Source organism: Porites lutea, chromosome 9 (assembly GCF_958299795.1).
Source record: "Porites lutea chromosome 9, jaPorLute2.1, whole genome shotgun sequence".
NCBI classification, from domain to species: Eukaryota; Metazoa; Cnidaria; class Anthozoa; order Scleractinia; family Poritidae; genus Porites; species Porites lutea.
In genome coordinates this window covers 23,639,387-23,664,152 of record NC_133209.1, presented here as the reverse complement: position 1 = coordinate 23,664,152, position 24,766 = coordinate 23,639,387, and the positions used below count along the sequence as shown (strand labels likewise).

At 39.8% G+C, this 24,766-nt stretch overlaps 2 protein-coding genes across 2 annotated transcripts; one reads left to right on the top strand and one right to left on the bottom strand.

Annotated features, from left to right (window-relative positions):
• Positions 1 to 27: 27 nt before the first annotated feature.
• LOC140948194 (PDZ domain-containing protein 8-like) lies at positions 28 to 24,189 on the bottom strand. Its single transcript, XM_073397416.1, has 19 exons — positions 24,015 to 24,189; positions 22,943 to 23,183; positions 21,569 to 21,795; positions 20,701 to 21,054; positions 14,797 to 15,017; positions 13,365 to 13,624; positions 12,841 to 12,907; positions 12,184 to 12,370; positions 11,277 to 11,393; positions 10,504 to 10,613; positions 9,273 to 9,420; positions 7,541 to 7,572; positions 7,076 to 7,151; positions 6,294 to 6,388; positions 5,050 to 5,278; positions 3,723 to 3,833; positions 3,568 to 3,630; positions 3,136 to 3,249; positions 28 to 1,765 (listed from the first exon to the last, which is right to left on the bottom strand). Exons 1-19 carry the CDS (start codon positions 24,159 to 24,161, stop codon positions 1,658 to 1,660), a joined length of 2,907 nt encoding a protein of 968 aa, XP_073253517.1. The 5' UTR covers positions 24,162 to 24,189; the 3' UTR covers positions 28 to 1,657.
• On the top strand, positions 16,282 to 17,835 carry LOC140948230 (uncharacterized). Its single transcript, XM_073397453.1, has one exon. It carries the CDS (start codon positions 16,306 to 16,308, stop codon positions 17,206 to 17,208), a length of 903 nt encoding a protein of 300 aa, XP_073253554.1. The 5' UTR covers positions 16,282 to 16,305; the 3' UTR covers positions 17,209 to 17,835.
• Positions 24,190 to 24,766: the final 577 nt, after the last annotated feature.

Below are 24,766 nucleotides of genomic sequence, written 5' to 3'. Positions count from 1 at the left end.
ATCAACCTCAAATGTATCTCTAAAGTAATCAAGTGAAGGTAATATACCTATACAAAATAACAACTTGTACAATGTCTCCATGATTTTAAAACTTGATATTTAATATCTGAAAAAAACCTCAAATATATCGCTAATGATTGCAACTGGTGCAATATATTAAAAGTAATCAACATAATGTAACTAGACAATATATCAGTTTGTCAAAATATATCCATAATTTGAAGTCTCCCTTGTAACGAGGATAAAACGATACAGACTCAGGTTTCAATAAATTTGCTGTGAATGGGTGGGTTATTTGCATTACACTATACATTATTTTTCGAGAAATGCATGTATATGCTGCCCTGGTCTTTCGCAGCAACTGAAATAAACACGTAATGAAAGTAATAAAAGAAATTAAAAAAAGACGATGATTCTAAGTCGACCATTCCCTTGCTGTAAACAAACAAACAAAAACAAAAACAAAAAAACAAATTTTTGTTTGCTCTTCCCGAGAGTTCGATATCTCTTCAGATTTTTGCCCAAAGCGCGAAGTCACTAATACGGACGGCATCACTTATTATCAGCTCCTTCATCGCTAGGCAGATCATCGGGAAACTTGCTTGCGTGGCAGGTTCCGGTTAATTTTTTATAGAGCGTTCGAGGGGAACACGCGATTTTCCACCTCTGCTTTTCTCCCCTCGCGCGCGAGCGACCTCAAAAAGTTCTCCCTTGCTCCCTAAAATAAACCGGCGCCCAGTACGCAGGTTACGGGAAACCCGAGGAAGACAACCTCAGCGATCAAATATGCATCTCCACAGACCCTGATCAGGTTCTTCTCTTTTTCTTTTGTGTGATTACAGGTCACTGCTTAGAACACGACGCTCTACGGATGTGACTTGCAGTTTCTGTCATCATTCCACAGCCAACCGCATGAAATTTACGCTAAAAAGCGTCATTGTATGTTGTAAAATACTAAAACTAAATTTGTTGTTAATTAAATAATTCACTGAAAATGAAAACCTTAAGTTGAGCAACACCGCTTGTCTGATCCTTGTCCATTTTACTTGCTTGCCTGTATTTTCATTTTTCCCATTAACGGGTCAGAACATCTCTCTCAGGAGAACAGCCAGAACTGAACGGAGCTGGTGGTGTTTTCACTGCAAATTAACCCTTTAAGCCCTAAGAGTGATCAGCGTCAAATTCCCCCTTGTAATATCAATGCTTTGTGAAACGGAGTGATAATGAGAATTACGGACTCACACATGATGAATTTGCTTGACATTTTATCAACTTCTGTAGAAAATGAATGGGGGCAACAAATGAGAATTCAAATTTTGATCTTAGGGTGTAAAGGGTTAACTTTAACAGCGCTAGCCAATGTAAAACACGATTCAAGGATCACAGCTGAAGCTAAGAAGATCATCGGATGATAAGACGGGTGAAACGACTTCAATCTCTTCCTCAGCGTGTGACTGTGAAAAGGTTCCCGACTCTTCTTCATCTAGCGAAAACACAAAAATCTAATCTCATCTTCGTCTAGCGGAAAGGCTACAACCTCTTGTCCATCAGGTGAAAGAGGATAAAATCTCTTTTTCATCAGATAAAACGGATATACGATCTCTTCTCTATCGAGAGAAAAGGTCGCAATCTCTTTCTATATAGCCGCTTTCGAAGGTCATAGCTGATACATGTCCTGCTCTTCTGCTTCGACACAGCTTTGATAACCAGCACAGAACTGTAGCATAAGCATCGCCAGCGATTGACTTCTCTCCTCTGATTTAGCCTAGCCAAACAGATTGTAAATAAAGTGTAAGGCTTCTATTAACAGCCCTATCTCCACCAACCCTCCACGAGAGAGAATTTATTTCCAGAAGATAAATCTAGTTCTCAGAGAGTCTGAGGCTGAAACATGTTTGGTTTCAAACTTCGTCCCACACTTAAATAACAATAGCTAACGATTCCCAATCCATCTAGGAGGATAGTGTTCAAGGACAGGCACGGCAGGATTAACGCAGTCGGTACACTCTTTTTTTTCCTATAAGAATATATTTTATAAGAATATTGAGGATGAAATTTGCAAAATTTAAAGAATATTTTAAGAATAAAACCGAGGCTGAGATTTCGAAAAGGGTGATTATTTTGAGTAATGAAAATCTACAAAATATGTTTTTAACTTAACCGTATCAAATTATTGCTTCCTCCCAAGGCAAAACTACCCAAAGAAACGAAGAAACCTGCACTGGTTATAGACAAGGTTAAGTGCTAATGACAGAACGGTATATGAAATACGTACCTATGGTATAGAGCAAAAAACAACAACAAAAACAACAACAACAACAAAGACAGACCGCAAAAAGAATATGATAAATTATTTCTTTTTCAATTATAACTCAAGAATAACACAAAAATATTTTCAGGCTAAAATCTGCAGAAAAATAAGAATATTCGGCCTGGCTCGAAAAAACAACACTTGTATATAAAAAAGAGAGTGTATAGCGCTTGACTGCAGAGCGGGAAGTCGCGGGTTCGATTCCCCGGGTCGAACCAATACTCAGGGTCTTAAAATAACTGAGAAATGAAGGTACTCCCTTTGCCCTGCAAATGACTAGACCTTCGCGTGGCTTGGATGACCACGTAAAATGGCGGTCCTGTCTCCAGTAGGAGACGTAAAAATAGTGTCCGCAATTAGTACTTTCGTGCTAAATACATTTACACTCAAATCCAGTGCTTTTTTTTCACCGTCTTTCTTAAGCGTCCATCAAAGGAGGCTGAATTGATGAAGGTCTTTGAACATTACTGGGAACACAGTAAAGAAGTGAACTGTGGTGGACAGGTGGTGATCCAACCCAGAAGGGAGGGGTCGAGGAAAAAAGTACTAAAAGCGGAGTGACTTCATACTTCCATGATCAGGGGCGGATCTAGGGGGAGGGTGCAGGGGGTGCGCACCCCCCCCTGGGATGACCTGCGGTTTTCTAATACAACTGGTATTCTGCCAAACTATGTGGTTTATTGGTGTTGAAGTAGAGCAAGAGAAGAGTGCACCCCCTCCTAAAAAAAATCCTGGATCCGCCCCTGATGATGGAGTAAGCTACAAGTACAATAAAGTTGTCTAGAACACCATCGTTCCTTAGTGTCTATCTCAAAACAACCCACCAGTGAGGATTCGATAACGGCCTTTTTTCTCGCCTCCTTTGCTTGGCTTCTTCTTTCGTACAACTCTGTGCGCGTTTCGTTCTCTTCGTCAATTTCTACTTGAAGTCTCTTCATCTAAGAGAAAAAAAATCCTAAGACATAGTACAACTTTTTTTTTATAATCGAATGTGTCTAGTAAGAAATCGACACTATTAGGAGTTTCGATTTGAAAGTAACTTCTCGCGTCAGAGCTTGAAGGAGATACGGAGAATATAGTTTGAAAATAAATATACTGAAGAAAATGAAAATGACCCCTGGGACAACCTCGTCCTCAGGGCTTTTCCCTTAAAAAATGGGTGGGTTCCACCCATTTTTTAAGGGAAATTCCTGTGGACGAGGTTGCCGCTATTGTAGAGAATAGTAAGGCTTCGTCCGAAAAAATCATCCACTCACCATATCTTCCAGCTTATTCTTGCGAGTCTCCAACGGAAGATTAGAAAACAGTTCACGGCCAGCCTAAAACGAAAACTTAACATTATTTTGACACAAAGAACGCCTTTACCCAGCTACAATCCTTTACTTTGGGCAAGTAAACATTTGTGACTAACCTCCCTCACTCTCTCTGAGGCTCTAACCATGTCACTGGGTTCCACAGGTTTGTCTTTCTTTTGTAGCAGTTGGTCATTTGTTATGGTTGTCTCCTCGTCACTTGCTTCAGACTGGAAAAAAAATTCAAGTTTTACTATAAATAAAATGAGACCAATTCAATTCAATTTCAATTCAACTTACATCTCACTCACACCAAATTAGCACGATTATAATAATAGTCCATCAGAAGTTTCTAACAAAATGAATACAAACACGTATATAGAAGAGAGAGAAAATAATTATATGTCAAAATAATTTATAAATTCAATCGTCATTATTATAGGCCGCGAAGGCCTGAAACTGGTATGGTATCAAGTATGGCTCCGAGGAAATGCAACACGAATTTTAGCCTGCGTAGCTGGCGATATTGTGTGGGTGTGAGATTAAAGTTTTGGCGGCGGAGCCGTGGTCCAAAAAAAGGGAGTAGGGACAAGGCGGTATTTCTCGCGGCTTCGCCGGTCGTGACGGCTCCGCCGTCAAATCTCACTCGACTATATTACAACGGCTCCGCCGCCAAATCTCACTCGACTACTACACAATACCGCCAGCTACGCAGGCTACACGAATTTCAGTTTAGAACATTACGTCCTAAAAAACAGGACTACCTTTTCAAATGTTCGGTTAATGCTCCCGGAAATTTTCCGCTGGAAAGACCTAAGAAGTCATGCTACGCTTACAGTCAAACCCCGTTAATACTCAGACACTGACGGGTACATAGAAAGTGTCAGTATTAACGGGGTGTCCGTATTGAGAGGGTCATGTTATTAAAGTCAAAAATACCTTTTATTAGAAGAAAATACTAAAGAAATTAAAGAGGACATTGGCGTCGTCACATTAAACATCTCTAACCTTCTCAAAGCCGTCATTCCGCGGAAAACATTCAAGGATAACTCGTTTAATGCCAAAATAGTCTGAAATTGCCGTTTACAAATCATCCCATCCGGTATACTGTACTAAGAACATCAATATGGTTTCAACTGAACGCTTCCTGTAACCCTTAGTTACAGCACACAGTTGACAGTAAAGTGTCCCCATTAGCGAGGTTGACTTTCTAGGAGGATTTGTTGGTAGGGCCAGAAAAAAGTGTCTGTTGTCCGCATTAAAGGCAATTTATGTGTGTCCGTATAAACTAAAAGAGGGTTGAATTTAGAGAAAATGTAAGAGAGTTCCCAAGGGGCAAAGAAAACTGTCCGTAATAATGAGGCGTCCTTATTACACGGGTGTCTGTAAAGCGGAATTCGACTGTACTTTCCAACCAGATTTGCCCGTAAACAACCAGATCCTTACCTTTCCGTTTGTGTCCATCTCTGTTTCTTCTTTACCCGTCTGTTTCATCTCGTCTTCGTCTGAAGTCTTTTCTCGTTTGCCATCGAGCTGGTCTCGTTGTGATTCACTGGAACCCGCTTCTGAGACGGTCTCGTCGCCTTCGGTAGTGTCTTCTTCTTTCCTTTGCTTGCCGGCGTTTTCTGGGTGAGATGTTTTCTTTGAAAACCAACCAGATGTTGATTTTCTGGAACTGTTAGAGGCAAATGAATACGATGTTTATTATAAATACCGAATACAGCATTGGGAACATGAAAGAAAATGTCGCCTTAAGTAGGATTTGAAACCACGTCCTCCTGGTAACTTGTCGGGTGTGACAACCCCTACACCGTCAGGACAAGCACACTGGCAACGAAGCAGTCGAAAAGAAAGGCGATTTATGTTGTTTGGAATACAGGCTATCATAAATATAAATACTATAACTATAAATACCTATGATCCTCTCCATTTATGGGTCTTTCAAGGGATAGTGAAACATAATTCAAACGGAACAGAAAATTGCTAAGAATCCCAACTGGCCATGGTAGGAAGCGACCCAGTCAGTTATTTACAAGCATGGCCGAGGATTTGACCTCGGCACTACCGAGAGCAAATCCAGCTAGCGGTCAGGGCGAGACTTGGTTACAAGTCCAACGCTTTAACCGCGCGGTTAAATTGTCTTAGTTTGATTTTGGCCAGCTTCCACTGACTTCCATCACAGAGGAAAAACATCTGAACACGTAAATAGTCCTCCATTCAAAAGGTGAGCAAAAGGTAACGTATGCTTCGTCTTTTGAAAATTTACAAATAGTTCTGGTCGTTTACTTTCTACAGAGATCCCTTTTGGCCGACAATTTACCCCCAAACGGTAATTTCAAGCCACCACTGCCACAAGGCTTACAACATCCAGAGGTTCACGATTGGAATATTTGGCATGACTGACTTGAACAAGAACCCCATAATAGGGGTACACAGGCCTGCCAGCTGCGCGATACAGAGGCCTATTGAATAGTTTCAATAGCTTCAAGCCTTTTTGTATTTACCTGAAATGACTATTCTCCTTTCCCCAAAAGTCAAGTAATCGTCCTATTGCAGGAGGGACGGGACAAGCAACTCCCTCTTGGCTATGCGCCCGCAATTTTGTCTTTTTTCGACATACACGCTACTCAGGACCTAATTGGGCTTTGCCACAGGCAGCCCAATAAATACCCAAGTATAGTTCTAATTACCTCATACAGTAAGTATATTTCATACAATTCTGCAAACATTTCTTGTGGCAAATCATGGCACACGTCCTACACTGAAACGCAACTTTGGTCCAAACCTAGTTGACAAAAACAAAGCAGAGCTTAGAGCCTTGACCTCAAAACACATAATGGTTTCCATAGGATAATCCAATTACCCACCAGTCTCTTCGTCTGTATACATTCACCTCCCTGCTCCACTGGCTAGTGATCAGTTCCTTCAAAGACCAGTCAGAAAGTTAACTTCAGCCTGATCAATTTGACATGCATATCGAAAATCAGTGGGTCAGCCAGTCATTTAACCAGCCAGACTGTGCACCTCTCCCACAAATCCACTGTTTTTGTCAGTCAGTCAGTAAAATATCACCGATCAGTCATTCAAGCCTTGTGTCACCCGGTAAATCTAACAATTTATCAGTCAGCCAGTCAGTTTGCCTTTCAATTAGCCAGTCAGTCGGAGAGACAGTCAGTTTTTCAGAGATTCTGTAGAACCGTAAGACCTTAAACTTACCTTAAAGTTAGTAAGTCATTCAGTTAGTAAGACAGTAAGCCAGTCAGTCAGACAATCAGTTGGTCCATTTCTCAGGTAGTCAGTAAATCAGTACGATCCGTCTGCCAGGCATTCAGACAGTCAGTTCGGTCCATTTGTCAGGCAGTCAGGCAGTCTGTCAGTAACTCATTCATTCGTTCGTCCGTTCTTCAGTCAGTCAGTTAACCAGTTAGCCAGAAATGATTGAAAATGTCATAAAAAACTTCAAGGCACAAACCTTTTTGTTGCAGTAGCTACATCTTGTGGGAAAATAGAACTGGGTAAAATTAAACTGGTGTTTGGGAGGCTCTAGACTGCAAATAACAAAAATAACAATCATGATAAATTAGTGAAAAGCCATGAGAAACTAATCTGGTCTAAAGAAAAAAAATAAAACAATGACAAGCGAGCGAGTAACTAGATGACAATTTTTTTTTCCGTACGAAATGCACAGGGCTTCTTTTCTTAATTTTTGACTATTATTTCAATAACGTCACACATTTTGCAATAATAGACCAGTTAAATTTGAGATACGACTTTCAGAGTTCGCGATGCTCACCCATTGGTGATAGATAAATCTAATCTGCGACCACAATTGCATGACATTTGCAAAAATATGTATAATTTGGCCCCTAATGGGGTGGTTTCTATGGCATCAAAACCGACCGTTTAAACAAGGATAAATCACTCACTCCCTGTGTACCTTTCAAGTGTGTCTTTCTCTTGGCTTTTATCCTAGAATAGAAATAATGCAGGAGTAAGTATCACTTTCTGCAAAAATCGACACTTCAACATATTGCCGCTTTGCAGCTGACTAGTTCCCAGGTGTCTCTATTTGAATTGCACGAGGAGAAAACGCGAGAAGCGTGACGGAAGAAAGAGCGAGAGTGATTGGAAGGAGGAAAACTAGTCTCTTCTCTTTCCTCCTTCCCATCGCCCCTTGCGCTCTCCTTAATCACGATTCTCCCTCTAATAGTGAGTTTACGCAACAGGTCGGCAGTGGGAAGAGGACAGCAAAACGCTTGTGCGAGACAGACGTGAAAGGGCTATTACTTACGTGTTTTGTCGTGATCTTCACTGAACACTAATGTTTTCTGGTCTTTCACAAAAAGATCTGTCTGAAGTAAAGTGAAGTTTGGCGAAAATTTATTTCAAACAAAATTATTGTCACGCTTGTCAAACGAGGTTTTCTGTCTTCTTTCCTCTCCCGTCCTGTTGTGTAAGTTCACTAATATTAATAGGAGACTGAGAGACGACTGGGAACGAGACAGGGTTTGCAGCTGCAGCATGGCGGCCGCAATGGCTGACGACAACAAAGTTGTTTCCCTTCTCTGGGAACTGAAATCTTTTTACGTGTAACTTGTGCGAATAAAAAATGTTATGTTTTGCAAACTAACAAGGCTGCTATGTTACGTGGTTGCAAACCAGGAATTTTGTTCTCAACAAAAAGTGTATATTTTGAAATTTGACCAAGGGGAGTTGGTATACTCATTACGTCGGGAAAGATATAATTGAAGTACACATCTCTTCTATACTCGTGTTAAAACAAGCCAATGTTATTGTGTCTCCTAAAATTTGATTAAGCAACCACAGAAAAAACTTATAACAAAGAACCGCAACAGAAGCACAAGGGCAGAACATTTCGAACTTCAACTGAGCTCAAATTTTTACTCCAGCACAAAGTCAAACTTGAATTCGTGTCGAATATAAATTGAAACCTGACGTAGCCTGAGAAAACAGCTGACATTTCGCGACGTCACCACTAATTTCACCTCGAAATGACGTCTGAGAAACTAAGGCAGAAATTCCATACTGATGACGGGACACTATCCAGATCTAGGTAGTTACGCGTCATCAGTATGGAATATCTGCGCTCGTTTCTCAGACGTCATTTCGCGAGTAAACCAGTGTGGCGTCGCGAAATTTCGGCTGTTTTCTCAGGCCAAACCGGATGTCAACCTCGAATTCCTGTTCAGGGCCACAAGAGTTGGGTACCGTCAATAGGGAGCTTAAGCAACGACGACGGCGACGTCAACGAGAACGGCATAAAAGCAATACGCTTGGATTCCCCCCAAAAAAACAACTTTGCACGTTCATCACGCTTTTTTTGTACATTTTTCTTAGCCGTGGTTGCACGACTACAACGTGGAACTTCCTTATTTTACGTTTTGTCGAGGATGGGAATACAAGGCAACAATTTTCTTTTCCAGAACTTTGATGCAGTCCTTTAAAATTCAACTCCAAAAATTAGCGCGATAAAGTCTGAGGCAGCGCGAATTCACTTTTTAAGTGACGTTTTCGTACCCGTCACTGTAGTTGTTGCTAAAAACACAAAAGGGTGAGAAATGATCTTGCGCTCATCAAAAAGGCTCGTCAAGTGGATAATCCACACATGATGATAGCCTACAACATGGTTTTGCTCGAAACCTCCTTACCTTGGGTTCCGAATCATTAAGCGAGTCAAGTTTATCCAGAACTGTCTCGTCACAGTCCTGGAGAGATGGAGTATGAAGAAAAATCAACGTCATATCTCCACAGCAAAGGTTTTTCTTCAGACCAGGAAGGCTGCGTAGGTATGGCTGGCTAAAAAGGAATAACATGCAATACGGTAAATAAATTGTAAATTTTATTATATAGACACGAGTGTTTTACTGGAAAATATACCACTCGTAAAATTCATAAAAACTACATCCGGGACCCGAGTGGTTTATTTTCCATAATCTCACACGTGAGTTTATCGATGATTTCATTGATATCAAGTTTGTCTCTTAAATTGTACTTGAATTCGTTGGTGCATCATCGAAACATCTTCGGGTCTTCCTCGAAAGTCTTCGAAAATCTTCGGAAATCTTCGGAAATTTTCGGAAATTCTCGGAAAATGTTCGGGAACGTTCGTCTGGCCTTCGAACAATTTTGGAAAATCTTCGGAAATCTTCGGAAGGTGTTCGGAAATCTTCGGAAAATCATCAAAAACGCCGTCATCAGCATGTCTATATAATAAAAAGAACATTACACGGCGGCTTGAAGATATGAATTTTATTTTCTCGTGGCAAAAACAATATTTTACTCACTCGCTGCGCTCGTTCGTAAAATATTGTTTTGCCACTCGAAAATAAAATTCATATCTTCGCGCCACCGTGTAATATCCTCTATGTAAATGTCTTATACCTGAGTGTGAATTTAAAATATACCACTACAGCGGGGACTTCTCTATAAGTACAGTGAATCGGTTCGTTTAACGCCCCACAGAATACATTAAATGAGCAAGGGTTGTGAGACGGGCGTACAGTTTATCGTCCTTATCCCAGAAGACGAGAAAGTCTAACCGTTTGCAGATGTCACTACAAAGGCAGCACTTTCTCCTCAGTTATTGAAAGACCCGAGTGTCCAGTCCGGGTTTGAGGCAGCAGCCCCTCACTCGACAGACCGGCGCTTATCCAACTGAGTTAACGGGCGGGTTCTCGATATTGGTTGTTGTTTTTTGTTATTGGCAAGTTGAATTGTAAAGAAGACTTCTTTTGGGCAGACGTTGGTGCAACACTGCTGGTTCTGTTCGTCGTTTTGTTTCTTTTAAGAGTTCCAGCATTATGTCACGGCAGTTTGACGTTTCAAAAAGAAAACTTAACGAACAACTAAAAGATAAGAAAATGTGTTAAGGGTTATTACTTTGAGATGATTCTGTCAGAATGTGGAGAAACCAGCACAAAACACTCCTCATGCCTCTTGGAGTTAAAAGATAAGCAGCGAAGAGCAATATCCATCAATGGAACAGTAACCTGGAAAAAAATATTTAACCCTGTTCAGCTCACGCACGTCCACAGTTGTCACAAGCAGGTAAAAAGAAGATAACAATTCCGAGTCAGTCCCAAGCCTCTTTCTCAGGCGGCTCAAACCACCTGGGTCGACTGAGAATCAAGCTAACGAGTTCGCGACGAGAGTTACCGAATTTTTGCTCGTCGATGCAGGAGTTAGAATCGAAGAAATTTACCCACCACAAAGAGCAAAGAGCAACACTGTATCCGGCCTGAACCCAGGAATCATGTGAAAAAGTAGTCTGAGCAGTGTAATTAACCAGCTCGTTGACCAATCAAATTTACCCTGATGACTGCCGCACGGGTCATCAAAACGTCAATATGCGACTTTCACTTTCTCAATAAGGTTATTTGTTTTCCCCACAAAATTTGAAGTAAATACTGTTTTTATATTTCTCTTGGGACTAATAATCGTCCCTTGAGAAACTGAAGACAAAACGTGCGCAAAAATTTTGTGGGGAAAAATACGTTATGGGGAACACGAAAGGCGCAGATCACTGTCACTTTCATGGTCGACATTTTAAATATGGACCTGGGTTAATTGAGGAAGTATAGTTGACTTCACATGGTCTTATATTCTTTGGCAGTAAACAATAGTTCATGGTAGGGTGAGAGAACACATCTTACATAACCCAGCACAGTGTCTTTTTCATTTTTCTCCTGTGATTTACTCCACACGCACACGTTAAGGTACTGATCTTTCTTTAGGACTTGAAACTTGAACGTCTCATCCCAGACAGGATCCTAAAAACCAAGGAATGAGTTGTTAATGGAACATAACATGACAGCAAGTAAGTAACCTGCTAAGTAATGGTATTTTAGTTGAACTTACATGTTTCGGTATTTTATCGTATTGTATCGTATTTTTTTTTTGTTTTTCTTAAAACAAACAAACAAACAAACAAACAAACAAACACTCACAACAAAATAAAAGCAAAGCGAGAGCCCTTTTACTGATAAAATTACTTGGATCATTACACGTTTCTGGGAGACTACCCACCTACCCCTCCCCTAAGCCAACATTAACACTTAGTTCCCCTCTTAGGGCAAAATGTTGGCTTGGGGGAGGGGTAGATGGGAAGTTTCCCAGAAACGTATACTCTAGCATAAAAAAAGGACAAGGCAAAGTACTTTACACATAAAAAACTGTCCGTTCGACGATTTTCAACGTTAACCGAATGCAACCCGTTTTAACTTTCGCCAATATTGCCCGCCCAAGTCCTCGATTGGTTTCTCTGTTTTTAGATCGTGTACGTATACCGGCTGTATTTCAGTCAACTCTATGAAAAGGAAAGTAAATGGCGCGGTTGCTGAAAATCTGAGCCCCATGACTGAGCCCCTGCAAGAAATCTGGGTACTTAAGTAAAATGCACTAGCCACGAGTAACGAGGGCATAAGTGTAAAGGAAATAAAAAAATAACAATAATGATTTGCTTCTCTCACACACTTTGCTCGAAGGCCTAAGAAAACTAGAGAGATACTGTTGAACGTCTTTAGTTCCCATAACGTTACACTGAAGAACTACTTCATATACCGTGCTTGACGAAACCAGCTTTGATCTTGTGTAGTCAAGTCCATCCAAAGCCGTTAGCGATGACGCTGTCGCGTCTTGGTTGTTGCCCTCTACTGTGGCGGGATTATTTTGATCCGAGTTTTTCGTCTCCGATGCCGGTGATTCTTGCTTGATTTCCTTCGTTTGTACTCTGGGTAATTTTTGATCTCTGTAGATATGGGAACACAAGCGCGTTATGTTAACTAAATTTGCTGGAATGCAAAAACTTGGTCGACAAGCAGAGTCAGTATATTTGCATTCAAAAGTATCTATTCTTTATAGCGTTAGTTGCAGGGCAGATCTCCGCAACCCGCCTCTCTACTGCAGATGAGTTTTTACCCTAAAACCAATTTGTCGTTGTCGTCGTTGCTTAAGGGTGATGTTACACGGGACGATTCGCAACGACGATTTTAACCGTAACACATGGTTGAAATGTTGGGACAATATTGCAGCCATTCGAAACAATGTAACAACAATGTTGTAACGCTGTGTTGCGCTAAAATCGTCCCTTGTAACTTCACCTTTAAGCTCCCTAATTGAGGACTTCCATAATGAAGTTTGCATGCATGTTGAGGTGTATGTAGCCCTTTTTGAGTATCAAATGCATTTCAAATAGACGTTCTTAACCTGCTAACTTGCGGTTCAACTCCAGGCTTGACTTGAGAACTATGCTCTGTGGTTGAAGTCCCAGAGGAGGCCTTTCTTCCTGCTGACAAGAGTTTGGATGAGCAAAAAAAGTGACTTTGTAGCAGTAGCACAATCACAGGTTACCCATTCGTCACATTTTGAAAAGTGTATTATCACATCCCATATTACCTTTCGGGATTGTCGCGTGTACATTTTTTCCGACAACCTTTCTCGAAATAACTGTATGCTAAATCAATGTAGGCTAGTACTGTACGCAGCTGTTCTTTGTGTCGTCACGCAACACTGCAACCGGTCGCTCTCTCTGCCTTTCTGTGGAGAGGAGCGCTACGTAACGACAGAAAGACCAGGTGTGAAGAGGAATAGGAACAATTTCGAAACCGTTTGACCTGGGTTCTAAATTCCAATATACTGTAATTACCGCAGCATGGCTTAGAACTGCCGACCAACAAGTGCATAGAGTTAAATTAGAAACAGAAAACTTGGACAAGTAATAAAATTAATAGTCCAGAACAGACCTTGCTTGGCTTTCAGCTTCTTCTCCGCTCTCTGCCTCACCTCTGTACTTCTTGAAAGCACTTCCTTAATCTCACTGTCTCCATGTTCGAACAATGGCACAACTATATTGACGAATTCGTCCTCTGATTCACTGTCGTTGTTCAGTGATACATTCTTAAAGTTCACAACTGTCTTGCTGTTTTGTTCGTTTTCCGAGGAGTTTTCCTGGCTCCCCTTTTCGGTTATTCTAGTAGGTGGCCTTTGTACTGTGGCCGTGAACCTAGTTGAATACAAAGCAGGATAATTACAGTGGAACCTCCGCTAACGGCAACCTCTCTACAACGGCCACTTTTTTTGTCCCTGCAAACAAATGATCCATACATGGACTCTAGTTTAACTGTCATATTGACGTGACAAGACTTCCTTCCGGACCGTACTGCCGACGGAGATTTGTTGTTTACATTCTCTATATTTTAGACTTTCGAAGAAGTCTTTCGTCTAATTTAAAATTTGGCTCGCAGCAAGAAGACTTATCGACCAAGGGCGATGCAAACGGATTTTTCAAGGCTCTCTTACTCTCCTCGCAATTTTTTGAATTCGTGACATCCTGTCAGAAACTCAAAGTTTAGTACATGCGCAGAAACGGGATCTACTGTTCCTTTAAACCTCTCTGTAGCGGCCAGTTTCTCCTCTCCCCAAGGCGACCGTTGTTGAGAGATTCAACTTCATACAGCTATTGAACACATCAGGGCTTAATTTTGATACCAACCAAGAAAAGAAAACGTAACCACCACCACCACCACCACCACCACCACCACCAACACAACTTGTAACTATGACTACCCTAGCCCCACAGCCCGCGACCGTTCGATGATTTTTTGTTATCGAATTCAGGAATTTGCTAGTAACTAAAACTTCGTATTGCCAAGGTTATTTTTCATTTTCCTATCTCTTAACTGAACAATCTGACAGACAATTTCAAACCTGTATGCTGCGTTGCACAAAACAAACTATGACGCCAACCGTGTATGTATTCTAATAGATCTAACACGTAATGATCAACCAAAACACACGTCACATTCAGTACGTTGTATAATGTAGAAGACGGTAACAAAAAATTCAGCAGAGCGTGATCTACGCTGTAGAATAGAATCATTGCACTGGAACACTACCCATAAATGCGCAAAGTACAGAACTACTACAAGATGACATTCAGTGCCTCGTGTCCGAGGCTCGGAATAGATGTAACCGGGGAATTACTGGGAGGAGAACAGATGTTGGAAAGTACACAACCATTGCACAGGGTTACCACCAGCCACAAATGCGCAAAGTAAACCCCAGGACTACTATTAAATGAAGTGGGGTGCCTTGTGACCAAGGCTTGGCGATGAAAACAGGGAATTATTGGGAGAAGAACAGCTGCTGGAAGGTACACAAAACGCCATAATTTACCTGCTTTTGTTCTTAATCATTTTTGCAGCTTGCTTGAGAGATTCTATCTTGTGTCCATCGATAGCTATAAGAATATCTTTTGCAATGACTCCAGCAGAATATGCAGGAGAGCCAACAACTATAGTGTTTATGATAATGGCTTTACCAAGCTCATCCTCACTGATCTCTTTACTCAGTGTCAGACCAAATGAGATTTCATTACTTTCTCGACTTATCTCAATCTGCAAAGAAAACATAAAACATACAGTGAGCATGAATAAAGTAATATACCAATAGACTTACTAAATGCGATTGAAATGGCACGTTCAGAAAATATAATGCTATTTGAGATTTATTGAAGAAGGTCAAGTATAAAAATGTTTCAAAATTGTTCTATGGAATAAATAATAACTTTAATAAAACTAATAAACTGTATAAACTTGGGTTTCCACCATTTTTGCTGTCAAGTACAAAATTTAACCTCTGTGCAAGTGATTTGTGATATTGATTTCACATCCGTTTTTTTTTTTCAATCCTGTTTAGCTTTTCATTATAAAATGACAAAACATCCAACTATGTATCAGTTTCCTTGCTGGACAACAAAATATGGTCGCACCTGCAAACATACAGCTGCACAGTACAAGTGTATTATTAATCCTACAGTCATTCCTTAAGGTTTATTCTGTACCTATCAACATCTGATTGACGTATTTACAATAAAAATAATAATACTGTTATGCCCTTGGCCTTTTCAACATAAAAGGCTTTGTCTCAAACTTGTGTTTCTTTTCAGCATAGAGCACTTTCTTTGTCCTATGATCCCCATGAATTTATTCAATCCAGAGTTATTATAAAACTGTATGTTTTTATTGTGCATCGTATCTTTCCTACTTATTTCCGTTTAAAGTTTTATTTTTATTTACTATTTTTTTAATATATATTCTAAAGTAGACTAGACTATTTCTTCTTAACCTGGAAGTTTTACCCCTTCGTTACAGACAATCAATTTTATATGCTCTATATTCTTTTTGGCAAATTAATAACTGACAAAGTTAAAGGTGTCAGTGAGAGTCTCTGGTGACCACTACTTAAGAAGAGTGCAAGTTATATCTACGTCCACTCTCAGTGAGTTTACGCAACAGCACGGCAGCAAGAAGAAGATGGCAAAACGCTTATGAGTGATAAACGTGACAATTGCGTGTTTTGTCGTGATCTTCAATTAACATAACTGCATGTCTTCTGGTCTCTTTAAAAAAGATCTGTTTGAAGGTAGGCGAATTTGGTGAAAAGGTTTTTCAAACAAAATTATTGTCACGCTTGTTACTCAAGGTTTGCCATCTTCTTTTCTCTCCTGTCCAGATTGCATGAGTTCACTAAGATGCAGGGTTTTCACGAGAGCATGCGTGGGGTCGGTGTGCGGTGGCACGTTTTGTGAGGAGCGTAGTTTCTGTCCCTTTACGCCAATTTTAGAGAACTTTATACCGCCTGGACATAATTAATTCAACGTTTAATCACTTGCTGAAGTATTAAATGCAGAAATTAGGAGGAAAACACAAACGAGGAGCTCGAGGATCAGTGGAAGAAGAAGAACCATCGACACTTAAAAGAGCCAACATGGCGGAATGTCAAGAGGAAGAGGCCGCGGAGTTAGTGGAAGCGACAAATGAAGCAATAAACGCCGAAGGTGAGCCCAGTAATGCAGAACTAAGGGAGATGTTGGTAGACATTCAAATAAATACTGCAACTATCCTACGCGAAAACAAAACAATCAGAAGCGAAATGACCGATCTCAAGCGCACAATTCAACATCAAACAGACGATATAACTGCGTTGAAATCATCTCTAGAACATATAACGAAGCAGTACAACGAGGTAGAACGCGGGCTGGTGGCAGCAAGAAAGAAAATTCAAGAGCAGGAAGAAGAAATTGGTGAATTGTACGATCTTCAAGACAAACTAGAACAATACACGAGGAAAAACTCAATAGAAATACATGGTGTACCAGAAAGCGCCTACACCGAGACGGAAGACGTGGTGTTAAAATTAGCGGAGGCCCTAGATGCATCGGTGGAACCAAAGGATATCGAAATATGTCACAAGCTGAACAGGAAGGGTAACAAACCAATTATTGTAAAATTTATAAGCCACAAGGTCAAAACAAATCTATACAGGGCTAGGGCTAAGCTAAAAAATGTCAGAGTTTCTAACATCTTCCCGCAGTGCTCGTCGTCAACTCTAGTGCAAGCCGACAGAATTTTTTTAAACGAGAATCTTACCTCGTACAGGAAAAAAATAATGAATCGGGCAAACGAGATGCGGAGAAATGATGAATTGTTGAGTGTCTGGTCAATGGATGGATCAATATATGTCAAGACCTCTCCGCAGGGTAAGCCGGTCAGAATTAACGAGCTGGAAGACTTAGATTATCTTTAAATGTCCAATCGTCTGGCCAAGGAAGACAAAAACTGTAACTTACATTTGGGACAGGAACAAAAAACGCAAAGTTCGGAGAAGAAGAAGGGAAACGCTCAAAAACTACTTTAATTTACGTTTTGTATAATTTTAGTTTTTGTTTGCTTCTGTATTTTTTTTTTTTTAAATTTGCATATATATTCTTCTTGTTTTTTTTTTGTTTTTTATTGTAATGCAAGAGAAAGCAAAATACGATATACTTTCTCTAAACGTAAGGGGAATAAGAGATCAAGCCAAACGGAGGAGCATTTTTCTATATCTCAAAGATCATAACTCAAAAATTTATTTCTTGCAAGAAACTTACTCTCAACCAGAAGATGAAATTATTTGGAAAAACGAATGGGGAGGTGAAATATTTTTCTCTCACGGATCCAGGCATAGTAAAGGTGTTTGCATTCTTTTACACCCTACGGTACAAAATAAGATCGATTACTCATTCAGTGACAAGGCTGGAAGAATCGTGCTAATTACTTGTGTTCTGAATTCTCTAAAATTATCACTGGTGAATATTTATGCCCCGAATAGCCAAAGTGAACAATTAGATTTCTTACAAAACTTAAACAATTGCCTTATCGACAAGTCAGAAATTTCCACGCTTATTGTAGGGGGCGACTGGAATTGCACACTATCAAAGATAGATAAAATTGGTGGCACAATTTGGAAACCAACAAATTATCGAAACCTGATTTTGACAACTATGGACGCTTTCGATCTCGTAGATATTCAAAGATTACGTCACCCGAGGCTACGTAAATACTCTTATGAGTCAAAAGTGTTAAAACTGAAATCCAGAATAGACTTTTTCCTAGTTGCCAAAAATCTGACACAACATGTGAAGAAAAGCGAAATTTATCCTTCTATAGCACCGGATCACCGAGCAATTTACATTTCTTTGTCTTGGACAACTGAAAAGTCTAGAGGACCCGGACTTTGGAAATTCAACAACACGTTACTGAAAGATGAACATTATGTGTCCAAAATCCGTGAAACGTACTCCCGCACACGCGCTTTTTACTCCAATTTGGCAGACGCACGCCTTCTTTGGGAAATGTTAAAAATGGAAACCAGAGCGTACATTCTATACAAAAATTGAGAGCGCGGCGATAAACAATGGTTTCATGACCAACTGGTTTAGACCGTCAAGAGGAGTGCGACAGGGGTGTCCCCTTTCTCCGTACTTATTTGTGCTTTCCACGGAGATATTATCCAGCAAAATCAGACAAGAACCAAGTATAACAGGAATCAAAATATTCGGGCACGAAATCAAATTGAGCCAATTCGCAGACGACACAAACCTTTTCTGTGCAGATTTGATCTCCGTTGGAAATGCTTTGAAAACGGTGGGGGATTTTGGGAGGCTAGCGGGTCTCAAGTTAAACATAAAGAAATCGAAAGCAATTTGGTTGGGAAAATGGGAAAAAAACAAAAGTTATCCTTTACAACTAAAATGGTTACATAGTCCGGTTCGCCTCTTAGGAATTTATGTCTCTTATGATGAGAAGGGTAACAATGAATTGAACTTTAATCTGAAAATACGAAAACTTCAAACAAAGCTGGATATGTGGAGATCTAGAGACCTCACACTATTTGGGAAGGTACTGATAATTAAGTCCCTAGGATTGTCACAATTAATTTATTCAGCTTCAATTCTTAATGTTCCTGAAGATATCGCAAGCACAGTGAAAACAAAGCTTTTTAGTTTCTTATGGAAAAACAAAAGGGATAAAATCAAACGAACTGGGCTCTATCAGGATCTGGGAAGAGGCGGAATACGTATGGTAGACATCGACATAATGATTAAAGCTCTAAAACTAGCCTGGATTCCAAGATTACTGACTCCAGGGAACCAGAATTGGAAAACAGTTCCTGATTATTACCTAAGAAAATTTGGAGGTTTGAACTTTTTACTGAGATGTAACTACGATGCGAAATACATAAAATCTATCCCATTGTTTTACCGAAATATTCTAGTATACTTCAGTGAATTAAAAACTCTGTACAGCTTTGATCAAGCACAAAATATAATTCTATTCAACAACAAAGAAATACTTGTTGACAGTAAAACCTTTTTTATCAGGGAATGGTTTAAAAAAGGTATCCTGTCAATACAAGATCTCTTACACAATACCGGTCAACCAATGACCTACCAGGAATTTACGAATAAGTATTCCTGTAAAACTAACTTCCTTCAATACTATCAAGTTATTAGCGCTATCCCAAAGCACCTATTAGCCAAAGCAAAATCAACGAAGCCAATTAATAAAGAGTTATATTCTGATAATAATCTTAGTCTACAATTAAATGAATCGATAACTCTATATCTGAACAAAATCAAGACTAGCGACTTCTATACGTTATTATGCACAAAAATCCACACAACAGGTCATTCTGGGCCACAGAGATGGAGCAAAGATCTTTCCTTGGATGAAGATAAATGGGAAAAAATATTCACCTCCCTAAAAACCGTCTGTAGAGAGACCAAATTAAAGGAATTTCAATATAAATTAATCCACCGAATTGTAGTCATCAAAAAGGAACTTTACCGCTATGGAATCAAGGAAGATGATGAATGTATATATTGTGGTGAAAAAGACTCTATTAATCATACTTTTAGAGATTGTCATTTCGTCAAGATTTTCATTCAACGGGTTATCAACTGGTTCAATATAGAAAACAAGATCAATTTCAACCCATCTAGCGAAGAAAGACTGTTCGGCATCCTCTCGGACTTACATGAAAAGGTACTAGTAAGGAAATTCAATTATACCATGTTGTTTATGAGATACTACATCTACGCCAACAAACTACACAACAAACCAATTCTCCTCCAAGACTTCGTTGGTAAAATGATAATTAAATACAGAATTGAAAAGCTATAAAATAGACATGAAAAATAACTCCTCTGACCTACTAACTATTTTTTTTTTTTTTTTTTTTTTTTTTTTTTTTTGTGTGCGTTTATGTGGGTGTGTGTGTGCGTGTGATGTACTAGAATTGTAAGTAGTGTAACCATTGTAATTATTAGTAGTACGAGCATCGTATGGATGGTATTGTCAGTATAGCCAATATTGTAAATAGTGCAAGTATAGTGAATATTGCTAGTAGTATTTAGTTTTCAGTAGTGTTTAGTACTGTAAACATTTAATATATGTCTGTAAGGCAAAAAATAAAAAAAATAAAAAAAAAATAAAAAAAAAATGAGTTCACTAAGATGCAGGGTTTTCATTAAGAATTCTAGTAGCAGGAAAAGGTGTGACGTTACAGGAGAATATTCTGAAAGAGGCTCTACGAATAGTGCAAATAGTAAATGGAGAATTCTCCGATCTCTGATGCCTAATGAGCACCCTGAATAGGGCATGTACAATGCATACTGAAAAAAGGATTTTGTGTAGAGTTTCTCAGCTCTTTCTTCATTGTCTGCTTACTACAACATATGTTAACTGCCTCGACTACCTCAAATGTTGGCCACATTGCTCTCCTGTTCTCTGCAAGTTGACTCCACGGCAACATGTCCACAGAAAGGGTACAATACTGCCACGCCCCATTCTCTAACTCAGGTAGACGGCTACACCCCACAACAGTGACCTCAAGATCACCAACAGTAACCAGACTGTCATGAACGTAGACCTCCTGGGCCTCATCTTGAGGTACAAGCTCTGGGAACAATGGGCTGTACCTGATTTTGTAGGCGGGCAATGTGTGCTTCTTTTGTATTGATTTTCGAAGATGATTTAAAATGAGAGAGGTAAGCTGAGGCAGGTTCTTGCCCTCAAACTGGGATTCTGCTTCAAACTCAACTTCTGGTTCCTTAAGAAAAGAAGCACACTCAAATAAACCTCTCTGGGAGGACAACTTTGATTAGATTCTTCGGAGATGACACTCATCCCTAGAGACAAGATGCTCCTCTTGAGACAAAATACTCACCTCTCAAGATGAGAAGCTTGTCTCATGAGAAACAAGTTGAGACTGGTAACTTACTTATGACTCTCAAGTGGATTCACTAAATTATTGTAGCTCACAAGGGTTATGTGTGGTGCTGAGGAAGTGTTGGTGAAGCACAGTCGGCTCTACATCACATTTATTTAATTACTCTTCCTTTCATGTACAATGAATTAGGTTCTCTTTCCTCTACAGACACTCCTGCTGGGTTTTCCAATAAACTAAGCAATAAATGAGAAATAGTCAGTGTGCAGAGGACAATGGGAGGAGTCTCTCTTCCTCCCTTTCCACTTCCCATCATCTCCCACGTGCTTTCTTTTTCTTCCCTTTCCCCAGCCTCCCTATGACAAAAAGAGGACTCTGCAGAGAATTAGGTTTGTACCTCATAGAAAGCCAAGGACCAGTGTGTGAGTGGGTGTCTACTTAGTTCCAGCCTTGCACGTCCACGGAGAGAAGCCAGCTTCACTGCCAAGTACACAGACTTGTTGAATACAAGATCAACTTGTATCGCCATATGACACCCTCCGGAGTATTCAAGGTCCAAAGCAATGTCCAACTCTTTAGGGACCTCGTTAGGATCTTTTGTTCCTATTTTCATCACTGTAGCACCTACAAAAAAAGTTGCTTTGTAAACAAGCAACCACTGACAGTTGCCAGCTAACACAGTCTATGAAGTGAAAGTGCCTTTTAAATTACTTTTGTTAAAAGCAAAATCACAACCTGCTTGGAATCCTGTTTACTGAATTTCATGCTTGGAGTTAGTATACATAAATTTTGTAACAATGAAGAACAATACACAGTCTTCTCAGTGTGACAAAACCTTCCCTTTTCTTTCCACATGGTAGCTTAAGGCTGCTTGCTGGAGGATTTGCCAGCAATGGGAGCCATCTTTCTTTATCTAACAGCTTGCTACCAAAAATGGAAGTTCTTGAAGTCTCAGGCACCAAACTCTACATTGCAAGGCACTAACTTGTTTACAAATTTAAAGGATGCTACAGTAGACACTGTTTTCTCAAAACACTAAATACAGGAGTTCATACAAGGAGAGTTTTAAGACTTAATTGCATTCAGGGGTACCCAATGTCAATTTTCGGAAAATATCTGTTCAGAAGACGACTTGAGATCTAGAATTTTCGGAACACTTGTTGTAAAATTTCTTGCTTGCCTGCCTCTCCTAGGATTTTCGCACATCTGAAAAAAATGGTATAATTGCCCATTTTTAACGGATTTTTACCCTAAAAAGGTCACCTAGAATTTTAGGGAGCCTTTTTTCTGGCTGAAATTTTTGAAAAGGTACATGAAAGTTTTGTTCGCTATAATTTTCAGATCACAAGACTTTCAGCTAGGGAATCCCAACAGATGAAAAATTTTGGGGGGATAAAAGTATGCCTATATCTACCATTTAAATACTAAAATATGTTTAACAATGCTATGTTTAATTATTATATTCTTGTTGGGTGCCCCTGTATGTGCATTGTTCTTATTCTATTAATTACCTGCGGTGGGGACTCCCGGACACATTCAAACTTACTACATGTACAAGTTATCCTTCAACTACTTTAGTGCTTATCCTAAAGCCCCAGCTACCAAAGTAATAGTCTAAGTTTTATTTGTAATTTGTTTTCTTTTACTTTTTTCCTATCTCTTTTAATACCAACTACCATTGCCACAGTTGTAACTTATTGTTTATTAGTACAGTGTAATAAATTATTGTAATACCTCTAACAGTCTTAAATAACTAAGGTAAATAATTCACCTTTAATAACAGGAAGAGATGTACCCAGTGAGAGTTCTTCAATGGTTATTTGTTCGATCAGCTTGCTTGCAGCTTTCCCTCGCATTAGGTTTGAGAATTCTGCATTCATCTTTGTCAGAAAAAATGATTTCATCTGAGGAGAATCTCGCCATTCTCTCCACAGAAAGGATAGAAATAGATTCAAACTCATACATTTTTCTTCCTTAGTGGCACCCTCTCTCTTGAAGTAATCTGCAATGCACTACATTTACAAGTAATAATGTCTATATTAGTATCACATTTACTCCTATTGGAGGGATACAGATATACAGATTGGTGAATCCAAGACTGAGGCTTTTATTTGCATTCTAATCACATTAAACTACTGAGAGTGTATTTGTGAGAGAAAGTATGAAATTGCTGCATGCATAATGAATGTATGGGGTTATACGGAAGTCCTACCCCACATTTTATCAAGCCTGAGACTCCAAAATTCTTATTCTAATTTCCAAGAAATTCAAGAATCAACGAGTATTTTGTGAGCTTGCTAGAAAAGGCTAGAAAATTTAAATCTAAAAGCACTGAAACAGAATGTATATGCCTAGTGCCCCACCTGTTCAGTAACACACTAGTGAGCTATGGCAGAAGAAAGAAGACGGCAAACCTTGTGTGACAAACATCACAATATTTATGCCTCAAGAAAAATATCTGCCACCTTCACCTTCCTTTTTAAAGACAGATCTTTTAGTAAAAGACCAGAACGCAGTATTGTCAACTCGCAAGTAATAGCCCTGTCACATTTGTTATACAAATGCGCTCTGCCGTCTCAGTTACAACTGTGCCTCCACTTGCAAAAAGCTTAAAACAATTTTATATTATTTCAAAAAGCATGCAAGAATCGATGAAGTTCCATATTTCAGTTTCGAGTTTTACAGCTTTTCGTGACTTTTCATTATGGGCAAGAAGAAACATGGCATCATCCTAAATCACAACGAATGTTAAGACCGAGCTAAGAACAAGGGATTACGCTCAAGATCAAAAAAATGAAATTAAGAACAGCTGGCAGCCCAATGTTACCAGTCGGCGCTCTCACCTCTGGGTTTGAGACTTTTGTGCGATGAGGATAGACATTTCGTGCATCTGCTTCTCGCGATGTCCACCATTTGTAGAGAAGAAAGGCTTCCAAGAGCAAAACAGAAAAGACTCCGATCAGAAATGCGAGAATTAAAGCTATAATCATGAGCAAACCTAACTGCAACACGGACGATAAGGCATGTTTTTATTGTAAAGAAGACGATGGGGGAGACTGGAAACGAAATGTTTGCCGCTGACCAATTACCGCGTTTTTCCTTCCTTCCTTTCCAGATCGTCTTTAGCTGTGTCTTTAGCTCCCTTTAGCCTGATGGTGGTAAAGAAGGCACGCGATTTCTCAGTCCCCGCGGACTCGCCTATCTCGGAGCCTGGAACAGGCTAGTTAAGAGAGAGTTCCTCTTTCTTTGCTGTCTCCCCTTTTCGATTCTCTCTTCCCCTTCCCCCCCCCCCCCCCCCTCCCCAGAAACGCCTGATATTCAGTGAATAAATTCCTCGCGGTTTCTATTTTCTTACATGCACTCAACCATCTCTAGAGAGAAAGTAGATGGTGTGTGAACAAGCTAGATAGCCATCAGCTTTGTAATCAGCATGAGATTCCCAAACGTCCTTCGCGCGTTATCCGGAAGAGAAGGAAGACCAAGCTTTAGAAAATCTGGGATGCTTACCTGAGTAACCTGAGAAAACAACCGACATACCGCGACGCCACCACTGGTAGAAGCGTCGCCAAATGTCGGCTGTTTTGTCAGGCTATTA

Coding starts and splice junctions, on each gene's coding strand:
- LOC140948230 (XM_073397453.1), top strand. CDS start 16,306: ATGCAGAAATTAGGAGGAAAACACAAACGAGGAGCTCGAGGATCAGTG.
- LOC140948194 (XM_073397416.1), bottom strand. CDS start 24,161: ATGATTATAGCTTTAATTCTCGCATTTCTGATCGGAGTCTTTTCTGTT. Junction 9,421..10,503: donor TCTGACAGAATCATCTCAAA/GTAATAACCCTT, acceptor ATTCCTTTTTAG/CCAGCCATACCTACGCAGCC. Junction 6,389..7,075: donor GTAGCTACTGCAACAAAAAG/GTTTGTGCCTTG, acceptor TTTGTCAACTAG/GTTTGGACCAAAGTTGCGTT.